Consider the following 14,121-nt stretch of genomic DNA (forward strand, 5'->3'; position numbering starts at 1 on the left):
GTGCCAGCGCCAGCCTCCGATGCCCGCTCCGTGGTGCCCGCCGTGCCCTCCGGCGGGCACCGGCGGGCTGCGTGGGTTTCTGTGTGCTTTGGGGGGAGGGGAGATGGAGAGGGCACCAACCCTTCCCCTTCACACGTCCCTGTACGTCCCCGGGTGCCAGCGGTGACCACTGGCGCCCGCTCCGTGGTGCCCGCCGTGCCCTCCGGCGGGCACCGTCGGGCTGCGTATGATTTTTTTCCGTATTTGTGGGGCAGGGTGGATGCCGAGGGCACTGTCGCTTCCCCTTAACACGTCCCTCAGCTCCGTACGTCCCTGTGGGCCAGCGCCAACCCCCGATGCCCGCTCCGCGGTGCCCGCCGTGCCCTCTCGCGGGCACCATCGTCCTGGGTATATATTTTTTTTTGTCTGTGTGCGGGGGCGGAGGGGAGATGGAGAGGGCACTGACCCTTCCCCTTAGTACATCCGTCCCCTCCGTCTGTGTCTCTGTGTGCCAGTGCCAACTTCTGATGCCCGCTCCGCGGTGCCCACTGTGGGCACCTTCGGGCTGCGTGTATTTTTTTCTGTATTTGTCGGGCACGATGGATGGAGAGGGCAGTGCCCCTTCCCCTTAGTACGTCCCGTGTGCCAGTGCCAACCTCCGACGCCCGCTCCGCGGTGCCCGCCGTGCCCTCCGGCGGGCACCGTCGACGTGGGTGTATTTCTTTTTGTCTGTGTGTGGGGGATGGGTGATGCAGAGGGCACTGTCGCTTCCCTTTAGTACGTCCCTCAGCTCCATACGTCCCTGTGTGCCAGCGCCAACCTCCGATGCCCGCTCCGCGGTGCCCGCCGTGCCCTCCGGCGGGCACCGTCGACTTGGGTGTATTTTTTTTTTGTCTGTACGCGGGGGAGGGGGAGGAGAGACGGAGAGGGCCGCGACCCTTCCCCTTGGCACGTGCCTCCCCTCCGTCCGTGCCAGGGCCGACCCCCGGTGCCCGCCCCGCGCTGCCCCCCCCGCTTCGCCCCCGGGTTCCTTTTCTTTGCCGTCCTCGCTCTTTATTTTCGGCGGCGCGTGGCGAACTCCCGCCCCTCCCCCCCGCCGTGGTCGCCCCCCTCCCCCGTCCCGGCCGCGCCCGCGCCCGCGGCGCCCGCGGCGCTATACGCGGGTGGTCGAGTGCCCGTGCGGCAGGTTGCTCCCGTTCTGCCCGCCGCCCGCCGCGCCCACCCCTCCCCCGCCCGCGGCCCCGAAGGCGCCGAACGGGTGCAGGGTCGCGGCGGCGGCGCCCGGGGCGGCGCCCAGCGCGTTGGGCACCATGGTGATGGTGGCGGGCGCCATGAGCGGCGCGTCGTCGGGCGAGCGTCGCAGCGTGAGGGCGTAGTCGGGCGGGCACGAGGCCAGCCGCAGCCCGTCGCGGGGCGCCAGGGAGGACTCGCACTCGCGCTCGAGGCGCTTCATGGGCACGGCGGACGGGGCGGCGGCGGGGTCCCCGGCGGGCGCCCGGGCGTCGTCGTCGTCCCGGGCGTGCTCGTTACGCGGCGGGCGCGGCGGCGGGCGCGGCGGGCTGTTGCGCCGGTGGGTCTCGTGGTGGCGGCGCTTGTCCTTCTTGTAGTAGAGCGCGGCGAAGGCCAGGATGTTGAGGAAGAGGAGGGAGGCGCCCACGGCGATGGTGACGCTGAGCTCGGTGGAGTAGTCGCGGCGCGTCTCGATGAGCACGGCGGCGTCGTCGTGGGCGCGGGCGCGGGGGGGGCGGCGGCGGCGGGGGCGGCGGGCGCCCGGCGCGCTGCTTGGGGTGCGGGGCGGCGGGCGTCGCGGGGGAGGGGCGCCTGGTGGCGGGCCAGGCCTTGGCGCCGGGCGGCGGCGCCCGCGGGCGGTACGGGTTCGAGGAGGCGGCGGCGTCGGGCGCGCGGGTGGTGGTGGAGACGTACTGGAAGATCTCGTGCAGGTTGTGCAGGTGGGGCACGAGTTCGAGCCAGAAGGCGACCTTGGTGGCGCGGTAGTGGTCTCGCACCCGGGGCTTGAGGCCGATGTGCAGGTAGAGCTGGTCCTTGGGGCTGTACTTGGACCAGGCCACCTCCTCGAAGCGGTTCGGCTTCGTGTGGATGAACTTCGTGTCCTGCGGCACCGGCCGGTTCGGGTCCCTGGCGCGGGCGGGGAGGGGGGAAGACGAAGAAAAAACGAGAAAATTAGACAAAAATTGGGTTTCCGGGGCAGGGTGGTTCACTGGTCGGTGCTGGTCGGGGACCGGGTTCGGATCGTGGGGCGGGAGGGAGATTTAGAAAACAAAGAAAGAAAATTTAGGAGTCGGGGCGGGGTGGTTCAGTGGTCAGAGCAGGTCCGGGGCCCGGGTTCGGATCGCGGGGCGGGAGAGAGATTTAGAAAAGAAGGAAGGAAAGAAAATTTAGGAGGCTGGCAGGGTGGTCCAGTGGTCGGCGCGCGGGTCGGGGCCCGGGTTCGGATTGTGGGGCAGGAGAGATTTAAGAAAGAAAGAGAAAAAAAATTTAGCATCCGGGCCGGGGTGGTCCAGTGGTCGGCGCGCGGGTCGGGGACCCGGGTTCGGATCGCGGGGCGGGAGAGATTTAAGAAAGAAAGAAAGAAAGAAAAAAAATCGAGGAGTCGGGGCGGGGTGGTTCAGTGGTCGGCACGTGGGCCGGGGACCCGGGTTCGGATTGCGGGGCGGGAGGGAGACTTAGAAAAGAAAGAAGGTAAGAAGAAACGGAAAAAAATGGAAGAAATTTCGGAGTTGGGCCGGGTGGTTCAGTGGTCGGTGCGTGGGGGGGAAGCGGTGGGGGAGGGTGTTGGGACCCGAGTTCGGGTCCCTGGGGTGGAAGAGAGATTTAAAAAAAAAAAAAATGAAAAAGATAGGAAAAATTTAAGGGTCGGGCCGGGCGGCCCGGTGGTCAGCGCTCACGCCCGAGGGGACCCGGGCCCGAGTGCCAGCGGCCCACGTCGGCGACGGCTGGAGGCCCTGGCACGCCCATTCTCTCTCTCTCTCTCTCAAATGAATGAGTGAATGAATGAATGAATGAATGACATACTCAGAGGTACTGTGTACTCGGTACTACACCCAAGGTCGAATGTGTGCACGTGTAGGCCGTGCGCTCAGTCCGTGCACGTAAGGGACGCGTAGGCTGCCCTCAAGGTCACACCAAGGTCACCCGCTTCTAGAGTCCCCTCAAGGTCAAAGGTCAATCAACTGCCTGTAGATTCCAGTCAAGGTCAGAGGTCAACCTCTTCTGGAACCCGCTCGAGGTCAGGCCAAGGTCAACTGGTTCTAGAACCCACTCGAGGTCACACAGAGGTCCACCACCTCTAGAATCCACTCAAGGTCACTCCAAGGTCAACCGCTTCTAGAACCCACTCGAGGTCACACAGAGGTCAACCACCTCCAGAACACACTCAAGGTCAGTCCAAGGTCAACCGCTTCCAGAACCCGCTCGAGGTCAATCCAAGGTCAAACTCTTCTAGAACCCACTCGAGCTCAGACAGAGGTCAACCTCCTGTGGAATCCACTCAAGGTCAGTCCAAGGTCAACCGCTTCTAGAACCCAGTCAAGGTCACACAGAGGTCAACCAGTTCTAGAAACCACTCGAGGTCAGACAGAGGTCAACCACCTCTGGAATCCACTCAAGGTCAGTCCAAGGTCAGTCTGCTCTAGAACGCACTCGAGGTCACACAGAGGCCAGCTGCTTCTAGAATCCACTCAAGGTCAGTCCAAGGTCAAACTTCTAGAACCCACTCGAGGTCACACAGAGGTCAACCGCTTCTAGAATCCACTCAAGGTCAGTCCAAGGTCAAGCATTTCTAGAACCCACTCGAGGTCACACAGAGGTCAATCAACCACCTCCAGAACCCACTCAAGGTCAGGGCAAGGTCAAACTGTTCTAGAACCCACTCGAGCTCAGACTGAGGTCAACCACCTCTAGAACCCACTCAAGGTCAGACAGAGGTCAACCAGTTCTAGAACCCACTCGAGGTCAGACAGAGGTCAACCTCCTCTGGAATCCACTCAAGGTCAGTCCAAGGTCAAGCATTTCTAGAACCCACTCGAGGTCACACAGAGGTCAATCAACCACCTCCAGAACCCACTCAAGGTCAGGGCAAGGTCAAACTGTTCTAGAACCCACTCGAGCTCAGACTGAGGTCAACCACCTCTAGAACCCACTCAAGGTCAGACAGAGGTCAACCAGTTCTAGAACCCACTCGAGGTCAGACAGAGGTCAACCTCCTCTGGAATCCACTCAAGGTCAGTCCAAGGTCAACCGGTTCTAGAACCCACTCGAGGTCACACGGAGGTCAGGGCTCCTTCCGGGGGACCCCCAGGTCAGAGGTCAACCGCGAGCTGCTTCCGCGATCTTCTCAAGGTCAGGCAGAGGTCAACCCCTGATTCTAGAAAGGCTCCACGTGCAGAGGGCCCGCCGCCGCTTCTAGAGCCTCCGGAAGGTCGGTCAGGGGTCAGGGCTGCTTCTAGAGCGCCCTGAGGTCAGAGGTCACGCACCGGTGCTAGAATCCCACCCCCGAGGCCAGACGGAGGTCGGTCGCTTCTCCAGGGGGGGGTCCCCCCAAAAGCTGACACAGAGGTCAGGCACTGCTTGTAGAACCTCCAGATCAATCATTTCTTCAAGAAACTCCCCGAGGGTAGAGGTCAATTTGGCTTCTACAGAACCCCAAGGTCAAAGGTCAGCCACTGGATCTAGAACCCCCCTCGAGGTCAGACAGAGGTCAATCCCTGCTTCCAGAACCTCCGCCAGGTCGGGGATTGGTCGGTCCCCGCCCCGGGAATCTCCTGAAGGTCACACAGAGGTCAATGCTAAGTCTAGAGGACCCCAAGGTCAAAGGTCAGCCACGGTATCGAGAACCCGCTTAAGGTCACACAGAGGTCAACCCCTGCTAACGAAGACCACCCAAGGTCACACAGAGGTCAACCCCTGCTTCTAGAACCTCCTCAAGGTCAGACAGAGGTCATCCACAGCTTCTGGAGTCTCCCGCAGGTCAATGCCCCTTCTAGAGAACTCCGAGGTCAGAGGTCAGACACTCGTCCTGGAATCCCACTGAGGTCAGACAGACGCCCATCGCGGCTCCTAGATTCCACCCAAGGTCAGACAGAGGTCAACCCCTTTTCTGGAGGCCGCCGAAGGCCGAAATGAGGCCAGCCACCGCTTCTAGAATCTCCTCAAGGTCAGACAGAGGTCAGCCACTGCTTCTAGAGCAACCCAGACACCAGACAGAGCCCAGAATCCCTCCAAGGTCAGACAGAGGTCAGTCACTGCTTCTAGAATCATCAGATAGTGTCTAGAATCACTTCAAGGTCAGGCAGAGGTCAGCCACTGCTTCTAGAATCTCCTCAAGGTCAGACAGAGGTCAGCCACTGCTTCTAGAATCATCAGACAGGGTCTAGAGTCCCCCCAAGGTCAGCCAGAGGTCAGCCTCTGCTTCTAGAATCCTTTCAAGGTCAGGCAGAGGTCAGTCACTGCTTCTAGAATCATCAGATAGAGTCTAGAATCCTTCCAAGGTCAGGCACAGGTCAGTCACTGCCTCTAGAGCAACCCAGACACCAGACAGGGTCTAGAGTCCCCCCAAGGTCAGCCAGAGGTCAGCCTCTGCTTCTAGAATCCCTCCAAGGTCAGGCAGAGGTCAGTCACTGCTTCTAGAATCCCTCCAAGGTCAGGCAGAGGTCAGTCACTGCTTCTAGATGAACCCAGACACCAGACAGGGTCTAGAATCCCTCCAAGGTCAGGCACAGGTCAGCCACTGCTTCTAGAGCAACCCAGACAACAGACAGGGTCTAGAATCCCTCCAAGGTCAGCCAGAGGTCAGCCACTGCTTCTAGAGCAACCCAGACAACAGACAGGGTCCAGAGTCCCTCCAAGGTCAGCCAGAGGTCAGCCACTGCTTCTAGAATCATCAGATAGAGTCTAGAATCCTTTCAAGGTCAGGCAGAGGTCAGCCACTGCTTCTAGAGCAACCCAGACAACAGACAGGGTCTAGAGTCCCTTCAAGGTCAGGCAGAGGTCAGCCACAATTTCTAGAATCCCCCCAAGGTCACACAGAGGTCAGCCGTCGTTCTGGAATTTCCTCGAGGTCAAACTGAGGCCCGTCACCGCTTTTTAACATCTCCTCCAGGTCACCCGGACGTCAGTCGTTGCTTCTAGAACCTCCTCAAGGACACACAGGGGGTCAGCGCCGCTTCCCGAGCCCCCCCCACGTTCAGAGGGCAATCACCACCTCCAAAACGGACTCAAGGACACAGGGAGGTCAACGGCCGCTCCTAGAATCTCCTCAAGGTCAAACAGAGGTCAATTAATTGGTTCTAGACACCTGTCAAGGTCACACAGGGGTCAATCGCTGCTTGAGCACACCCCTCAAGGTCAGACCCATGTCGATGAATGCTTCTAGAATCCCATGAAGGTCAGAGAAAGGTCAATTGATGATTCTAGAACCCTCTCAAGGTCAAACAGGGGTCAATCATGGCCTCTTAACACCTGTCAGGGTCAGGCGGAGGCCAAAACTCTCTTCTAGAATGCCCTCAAGGTCAAACAGAGGTCAATAGGTCAATCATTGCTTCTAGAATCCCTTCAGGTCAAACAGGGGTCAATAGGTCAATTAATTGGTTCTAGACACCCCCTCAAGGTCACACAGGGGTCCCCTCAAGGTCACACAGGGGTCAGTCGCTGCTTGAGCACACCCCTCAAGGTCAGACGAATGTCGATGAATGATTCTAGAATCCCATTAAGGTCAGAGAAAGGTCAATTGATGCTTCTAGAACCCTCGCGAGGTCAAACAGGGATAGAACCCCCTCAAGGTCAAGCAGGGGTCAATCACGGCCTCTCCACACCTGTCCAGGTCAGGCGGAGGCCAAAACTCTCTTCTAGAATCCCCTCAAGGTCAAACAGAGGTCAGTAGGTCAATTATTGCTTCAACACACCCCTTAATGTAAGAAAAAGGTCAATTGATGCTTCTAGAATCCTCTCGAGGTCAAACAGGGGTCGATCATGGCCTCTACACAGATGTCAAGGCCAGGCAGAAGCTAATAGTCGCTTCTAAAGTCCTCTCAAGGTCACACAGGGGTCAATCGCTGCTGGAGCACACCCCTCAAGGTCAGACCCATGTCGATGAATGCTTCTAGAATCCCATCAAGGTCAGAGAAAGGTCAACTGATGCTTCTAGAACCCTCTCAAGGTCAAACAGGGGTCAATCATGGCCTCTTAACACCTGTCAGGGTCAGGCGGAGGCCAAAACTCTCTTCTAGAATCCCCTCAAGGTCAAACAGAGGTCAATAGGTCAATCATTGCTTCTAGAATCCCTTCAGGTCAAACAGGGGTCAATAGGTCAATCATTGCTTCTAGAACCCCCTCAAGGTCACACAGGGGTCAATCGCTGCTGGAGCACAACCCTCAAGGCCAGACCCATGTAAGAAATGGCTTCTAGAATCCCATCAAGGTCAGACCAAGGTCAATTAATGCTTCTAGAATCGTCTGAAGGTCAAACTGGGGTAGAACCCTCTCAAGGTCAAACAGGGGTCAACCATGGCCTCCACACGCCCGTCAAGGTCAGACAGAAGCCCACCACTGCTTCTAGAATCCCCTCAAGGTCACACAGAGGTCGATCTGTGCTTCTACCACCTCCCCAAGGTCAAACGGAGGTCAACACTGATTCTAGAGGACCCCGAGGTCAGGGAGGACAACCACTGCTTCTAGACCTTCCTGAAGGTCAGAGGTGAAGCCCTGCTCCCACACACCCCTCAAGGTCAGACAGAGGTCAGCCAGGGCTTCTAGAACCTCCTCAAGGTCAGGCAGAGGTCATTCAGTGCTTCTAGAACCTCGTCAAGGTCAGGGACAGGTCAGTACTGCGTCTAGAGAGCCCAGTGGTCAGAGGTCAGCCGTGGCTTCTGGAGAAACCTCAAGGTCAGACAGAGGTCAGCCATGGATTCCAGAATACTCTCAAGGTCAAGCAGAGGTCAGCCATGGCTTCTAGAATAGCCTCAAGGTCAGACAGAGGTCACTCAGTGCTTCTAGAATACCCTCAAGGTCAGACAGAGGTCAGCCAGGGCTTCTAGACTACCCTCAAGGTCAGACAGAGGTCAATCAGTGCTTCTAGAATAGCCTCAAGGTCAGACAGAGGTCAGCCATGGATTCCAGAATACCCTCAAGGTCAGACACAGGTCAGCCATGGATTCCAGAATACCCTCAAGGTCAGAGAGAGGTCAAACAGGGCTTCTAGAATAGCCTCAAGGTCAGACAGAGGTCAGCCATGGCTTCTAGACTAGCCTCAAGGTCAGACAGAGGTCAGCCATGGCTTCTAGACTAGCCTCAAGGTCAGACAGAGGTCAGCCATGGCTTCTAGACTAGCCTCAAGGTCAGACAGAGGTCAGCCATGGCTTCTAGACTAGCCTCAAGGTCAGACAGAGGTCAGCCATGGCTTCTAGAATAGTCTCAAGGTCAGGCAGAGGTCAGCCATGGCTTCTGGAGAAACCTCAAGGTCAGACAGAGGTCAATCGTCCCTTCTAGAATCCCCCAGACGCGAGACGGGGGCCAACGACTGTTTCTAGGACCCCCTCAAGGCCACACGGGGGTCAGGCGCTGTTTCCAGGGGACCGTGAAGGTCAGGCCGAGGTCAAAGGTCAGCCGCCGCTTTTAGAAGCTCAAGGTCGCACAGAGGCCGACCACTGATCCCAGAAGCGGCTGAAGGTCACGCAGAGGTCGACCAACAACTGTAGAATCACCCCGATGCCGCGCAGAGGCCCGTCACTCCTCCTGGAGGTTCAAGGTCACACAGAGGTCAAGCACCGCTTCTAGAATTTGAAGGTCACACAGAAGTCAACCACCACTAGACTTCCCCTCCAGGTCACCCAGAGGTCACTTCCAGAACGTCAAGGTCACGCATAGGTCAACCACCACCAGACTCCCCCTCAAGGTCACCCAGAGGTCAACCGACACTTCTAGAACCTCAAGGTCACCCAGCCATCAACCACCCCTAGATTTCCCCTCAAGGTCACCCAGAGGTCAACCACTGATTCTAGAACTTCCAGGTCACGCGGAGGTCAACCACCCCTAGACTTCCCCTCGAGGTCACCGAGAGCTCAACTGCCCCTTCCGGACCCTACAGCTCACGCAGACGGCGCCCCTCGCCCCTCCGCAGAACTTCCCACGGAGGTCCCCCGCCCCTCCCCCTCCCTTCCCCTCCCTCCCTTGCCCCTCCACCTCCTTTCTCCTCCCCTCCCCGCCCTCCCCGCCCCTCCCCCGCCCCTCCCCCTCCCTTCCCCTCCCTCCCTGCCCCTCCTCCTCCATTCCCCTCCCCTCCCCGCCCCTCCCCCACCCTCCCCATCCTCCTCTCCTCCCCCTCCCTTCCCCTCCCCACCCTCCCTTGCCCCTTCCCCTTCATTCCCCTCCCCTCCCCACCCTCTCCACTCCTCCCCCACCCTCCCCCGCCCCTCCCCACCCCCGGCCCGCGCGCCCACCCGGTCTTGGCGAAGTTGGTCCAGTAGGTCATGACGACGGCGCTGAGCATGACGTCGTTCCTGGAGAAGTTGCAGGCGAAGAGCTCGGTGGGCCCGACCATGGGCACGCCGAAGACGTAGGGCACCTCGTCGCCGTGGGCGGCGTCGGCCCAGGCGGGCTTCATGTCGCTCTGGCAGTGGTGGTAGAAGGCGTAGAAGTAGGTGGGCGAGCCGTACTGGGCGTGCAGGTCGGCGGTGGCGACGGCGGGCGCCACCCACTGGTGGTCGGTGAAGAGGGCGACGAGGGTGCGGCGTCGGGTCTCGGCGTCGTCGCGGTCGGCCCAGTCGGTGTACATGAACTTGACGGTCTCGCGCAGCGCGTCGCGGCCCTCGGGGTAGCCGTAGAGGCTGTCGACGAAGTCGGCGACGGCCAGGTCGAAGTCGGCGGGCGCCACGCCGCCGTCGCCGTCGGCGTCGGCCAGGCCGTCCACGAAGCGCAGCCCCTCGCCCTGGTTCACGCCCAGCATGATGTCGTAGTTGAGGAACTCGCCCTGCTCCATGAGGATCTGCGGGTCGTCGGGGATGACGTCGCCGTCGATCACCGGCCCGAAGGCCACGTGGTAGGCGGCCGGCGGCACCGCCTGGCGCGTCAGCTCCCGCGGGCTCTTGCGGCGCAGGCACTCCACCAGCTCCGCCGTGTCCAGCATGTTGCAGCCCACCTTCTCGGCCAGCGCCCGCGTGTACTTGGCCGGCTGGTAGTTGACCGCCCAGCTCGACAGCGCCGTGCCGCTCTGGATGATGGCCTTCTGGAACAGGCCTGCGGCGGGGGGGAGGAAGCGAGAAAAAAGGGATAAATTGAATAACATACATCGATGGATGAATGAATGAATGAATGGTGAGCGAAGGAGTGAGTGGACCGTGAAGGAATGAGTGAATGAGGGAGGGAGGGTGAGTGAATCAATGAATGACGAGCGAAGAAGTGAGTGGATAGTGAAGGAATGAATGAATGAGGGAGGGAGGGAGTGAATTCAATGAATCAATGAATAAGTGAATGGATAGTGAAGGAATGAGTGAATGAGGAAGGGAGGGAGTGAATGAATTCAATGAATCAATGAATAGTACATGAATAAGTGAATGGGTCGTGAAGGAATGAGTGAATGAGGGAGGGAGTGAATTCAATGAATAAGTGAGTGGATCGTGAAGGAATGAGTGGATGAGGGAGGGGGTGAATGGAATCAATGAATGATGAGCGAATAAGTGAGTGGATCGTGAAGGAATGAGTGAACGAGGGAGGGAGGGAGTTGAATCAGTGAGTAATGCACGAATAAGTGAGTGGATAGTGAGGGAATGAATGAATGAGGGAGGGAGGGAGTGAATCAATGAATGAAGGAATGAATGAATGACAGAGGGGGGGAAGTGACCTCAATCAGTGAATCACTGAATAAAAAACGAACAAGTGAATGGATCGTGAAGGAACGAATGAATGAGGGAGGGGGTGAGTGAACTCAGTGAATCACTGGATAATGAATGAATGGATGGTGGAGGAATGAATGAATGAGGGAGGGAGTGAATGAATTCAATGAATCCATGAATAATACATGAATAAGTGAATGGATCGTGAAGGAACGAGTGAATGAGGGAGGGAGGGAATAAATTGAATAAATAGATCGATGGATGAATGAATGATGAGCGAATAAGTGAGTGGATCGTGAAGGAATGAGTGAATGAGGGAGGGGGTGAATGGAATCAATGAATGATGAGCGAATAAGTGAGTGGATCATGAAGGAATGAGTGAATGAGTGAGTGAATGAACTGAATGCCCCCCGTGACCCCTCATGACCCCCGTGGTGACCCCAAAATCCTCCCCGTGGCTGAGGGCACCCTGCGGACAACTGGTCTACCTTAGGAGTGCGACAGGGAGGGAGCCTTATGCGGACCCCCCGGGAACCCCCGTGACCCCCCAAAATACTTCATCCCCCCCATGACCCCTCATGACCCCTGTGGTCACCCCAAAATCCTCCCCATGGCTGAAGGCACGCTGGGGACAACTGGTCTACCTTAGGAGGAGGGCGACAGGGAGAGAGGCTTATGCGGACCCCCCGGGAACCCCCAAAATACTCCATCCCCCCCGTGACCCCTCATGACCCCCTTGGTCACCCCAAAATCCTACGCGTGGCTGAAGGCACCCTGCGGACAACTGGTCTACCTTAGGAGGAGGGCGACAGGGAGAGAGGCTTATGCGGACCCCCCGTGAACCCCCAAAATACTTCATCCCCCCCGTGACCCCTCATGACCCCCGTGGTGACCCCAAAATCCTCCCCGTGGCTGAAGGCACCCTGGGGACAACTGGTCTACCTTAGGAGGAGGGCGACAGGGAGAGAGCCTGACGCGGGCCCCCATGAACCCCTGTGACCCCCCCAAAATACTTCATCCCCCCCATGACCCCTCATGACCCCTGTGGTCACCCCAAAATCCTCCCCATGGCTGAAGGCACGCTGGGGACAACTGGTCTACCTTCAGAGTAGCGCGGCAGGGAGAACCGCCTGTCGCAGGACCCCCGGTGGCCCCCCATCTTCCCACGTGATCCCTCACGACCCCTGCCCCCAGTGACCCCGTACCCCCACCAGCTGGGCGCAGGGCCGGGGGAGGGGAAAGACAAGTGGTTGCCTTTCAGAGCAGCCTGACAGGGTGAGCAGGCTGAGGCAGGGACCCCGCGACCCCCCCATGTTCCCCATGATCCCCCCGGTGACCCCGTAACCCCCCCACCCCCACCCCCACCGTGGCCGAGGGAGGGGGAGGGCAAGCGGCTTACCTTCGTCTCAGCGCGACAGGGTCAGCAGGCGGACGCGGACCACCCCCCCCCACCGGGGACCCCCGTCTCTACCCGTGACCCCTCGTGACCCCTGCAGACCCGGCACCCCACCACCATCAAGGTCGGGGGGGCCGGACAACTGGTTTACCTTCGGAGCCCCACTTGACCCCCCCCGTCTCCCTCCGTGACCCCCCATGACCTCCCGGTGATCCCCCAACACCCCCTGTCACCCCTCATGAACCCCCTGGTGACCCCCAAACCCCGTGGTTGAGTGTGGGGGTTTACCTTCGGAGAGCAGGCTGACGCAGGCCCCCTTGACCCCCCCATCTCCCTCCGTGACCCCTCATGACCTCCCGGTGATCCCCCAACCCCCCTGTCACCCCCTCATGAACTCCCTGGTGACCCCCAAACCCCGTGGTTGAGTGTGGGGGTTTACCTTCGGAGAGCAGCGTGACGCAGGCCACCCGTGACCCCCCATCTCCCTCCGTGACCCCTCATGACCCCTGGTGACCCCCCAACCCCCCCTGTCACCCCTCATGACTCCCCCGGTGACCCCTACACCCCGTGGTTGAGGGTGGGGGTTTACCTTCGGAGAGCAGGCTAACGCAGGCCCCCTTGACCCCCCCATCTCCCTCCGTGACCCCTCATGACCTCCCAGTGATCCCCCAACCCCCCTGTCACCCCTCATGAACCCCCCGGTGACCCCTAAACCCTGTGGTTGAGAGTGGGGGTTTACCTTCGGAGAGCAGCGTGACGCAGGCCACCCGTGACCCCCCATCTCCCTCTGTGACCCCCCATGACCTCCCGGTGATCCCCCAAACCCCCCTGTCACCCCTCATGAACCCCCTGGTGACCCCCAAACCCCGTGGTTGAGTGTGGGGGTGTTACCTTCGGAGAGCAGCGTGACGCAGGCCCCCTTGACCCTCCATCTCCCTCTGTGACCCTGGTGACCCCCCAACCACCCCTGTCACCCCTCATGAACCCCCTGGTGACCCCCAAACCCCATGGTTGAGAGTGGGGGTTTACCTTCGGAGAGCAGCGTGACGCAGGCCCCCTTGACCCCCCATCTCCCTCCGTGACCCCTCATGACCCCTGGTGACCCCCCAACCCACCCTTCCACCCCTCATGACCCCCCGGTGACCCCCAAACCCCGTGGTTGAGTGTGGGGGTTTACCTTCGGAGAGCAGCATGACGCAGGCCCCCTTGACCCCCCATCTACTTCCGTGACCCCCATGACCTCCCGGTGATCCCCCAAAACCCCCCATCACCTCTCATGAACCCCCTGGTGACCCCTAAACCCTGTGGTTGAGTGTGGGGGTTTACCTTCAGAGAGCAGGCTGACTCAGGCCCCCATGACCCCCCATCTCCCTCCGTGACCCCTCATGACCTCTGGTGGCCCCCCAACCCCCCCGTCACCCCTCATGAATCCCCCGGTGACCCCTAAACCCCGTCGTTGAGGGTGGGGGTTTACCTTCGGAGAGCAGGCTGACTCAGGCCCCCATGACCCCCCCATCGCCCCCCGTGACCCCCCTGATGACCCTTGGGGACCCTGTACCCCCAAATACCATGGTGGAGGGTGTGTGGCGGGGGACAACTGATTTACCTTCGGAGTCGTGAAACAGGGTGAGCAGGCTGACGCAGGACCCCCCCCGTGAACACCCATCTCCCCTCACGACACCCCAAGATCTCCCCATGACCTCTCATGGACCCCTGGTGACCCCGCACCCCCCAAAACCATGGCTGAGGGTGGGGGGCACGAATTTACCTCAGAATAGTGCAGCAGGGTGAGCATGCTGACACAGGCCCCCCTCAACCCCCCATGAACATCTATTTCCCCTCACGACACCCCAAAATGTCCCCATGACCCATCATGGCCCCCCGATGACCCCGAACCCCCCA

The 14,121-nt window shown here is 59.8% G+C and overlaps 1 protein-coding gene across 1 annotated transcript in view; it reads right to left on the bottom strand.

Moving 5' to 3' along the window:
- Positions 1–1,132: 1,132 nt before the first annotated feature.
- The window catches only part of Nlgn4x (neuroligin 4 X-linked), a 69,870-nt gene continuing 56,881 nt past the window's right edge, over positions 1,133–14,121 (bottom strand). The window contains 3 exon segments of the mRNA XM_045141446.1: positions 1,133–1,792; positions 1,794–2,115; positions 9,432–10,227. Coding sequence (XP_044997381.1) covers positions 1,133–1,792; positions 1,794–2,115; positions 9,432–10,227 — 1,778 coding nt within the window.

This window comes from Jaculus jaculus, unplaced genomic scaffold (genome assembly GCF_020740685.1).
Source record: "Jaculus jaculus isolate mJacJac1 unplaced genomic scaffold, mJacJac1.mat.Y.cur uX1, whole genome shotgun sequence".
Taxonomy (NCBI): Eukaryota; Metazoa; Chordata; class Mammalia; order Rodentia; family Dipodidae; genus Jaculus; species Jaculus jaculus.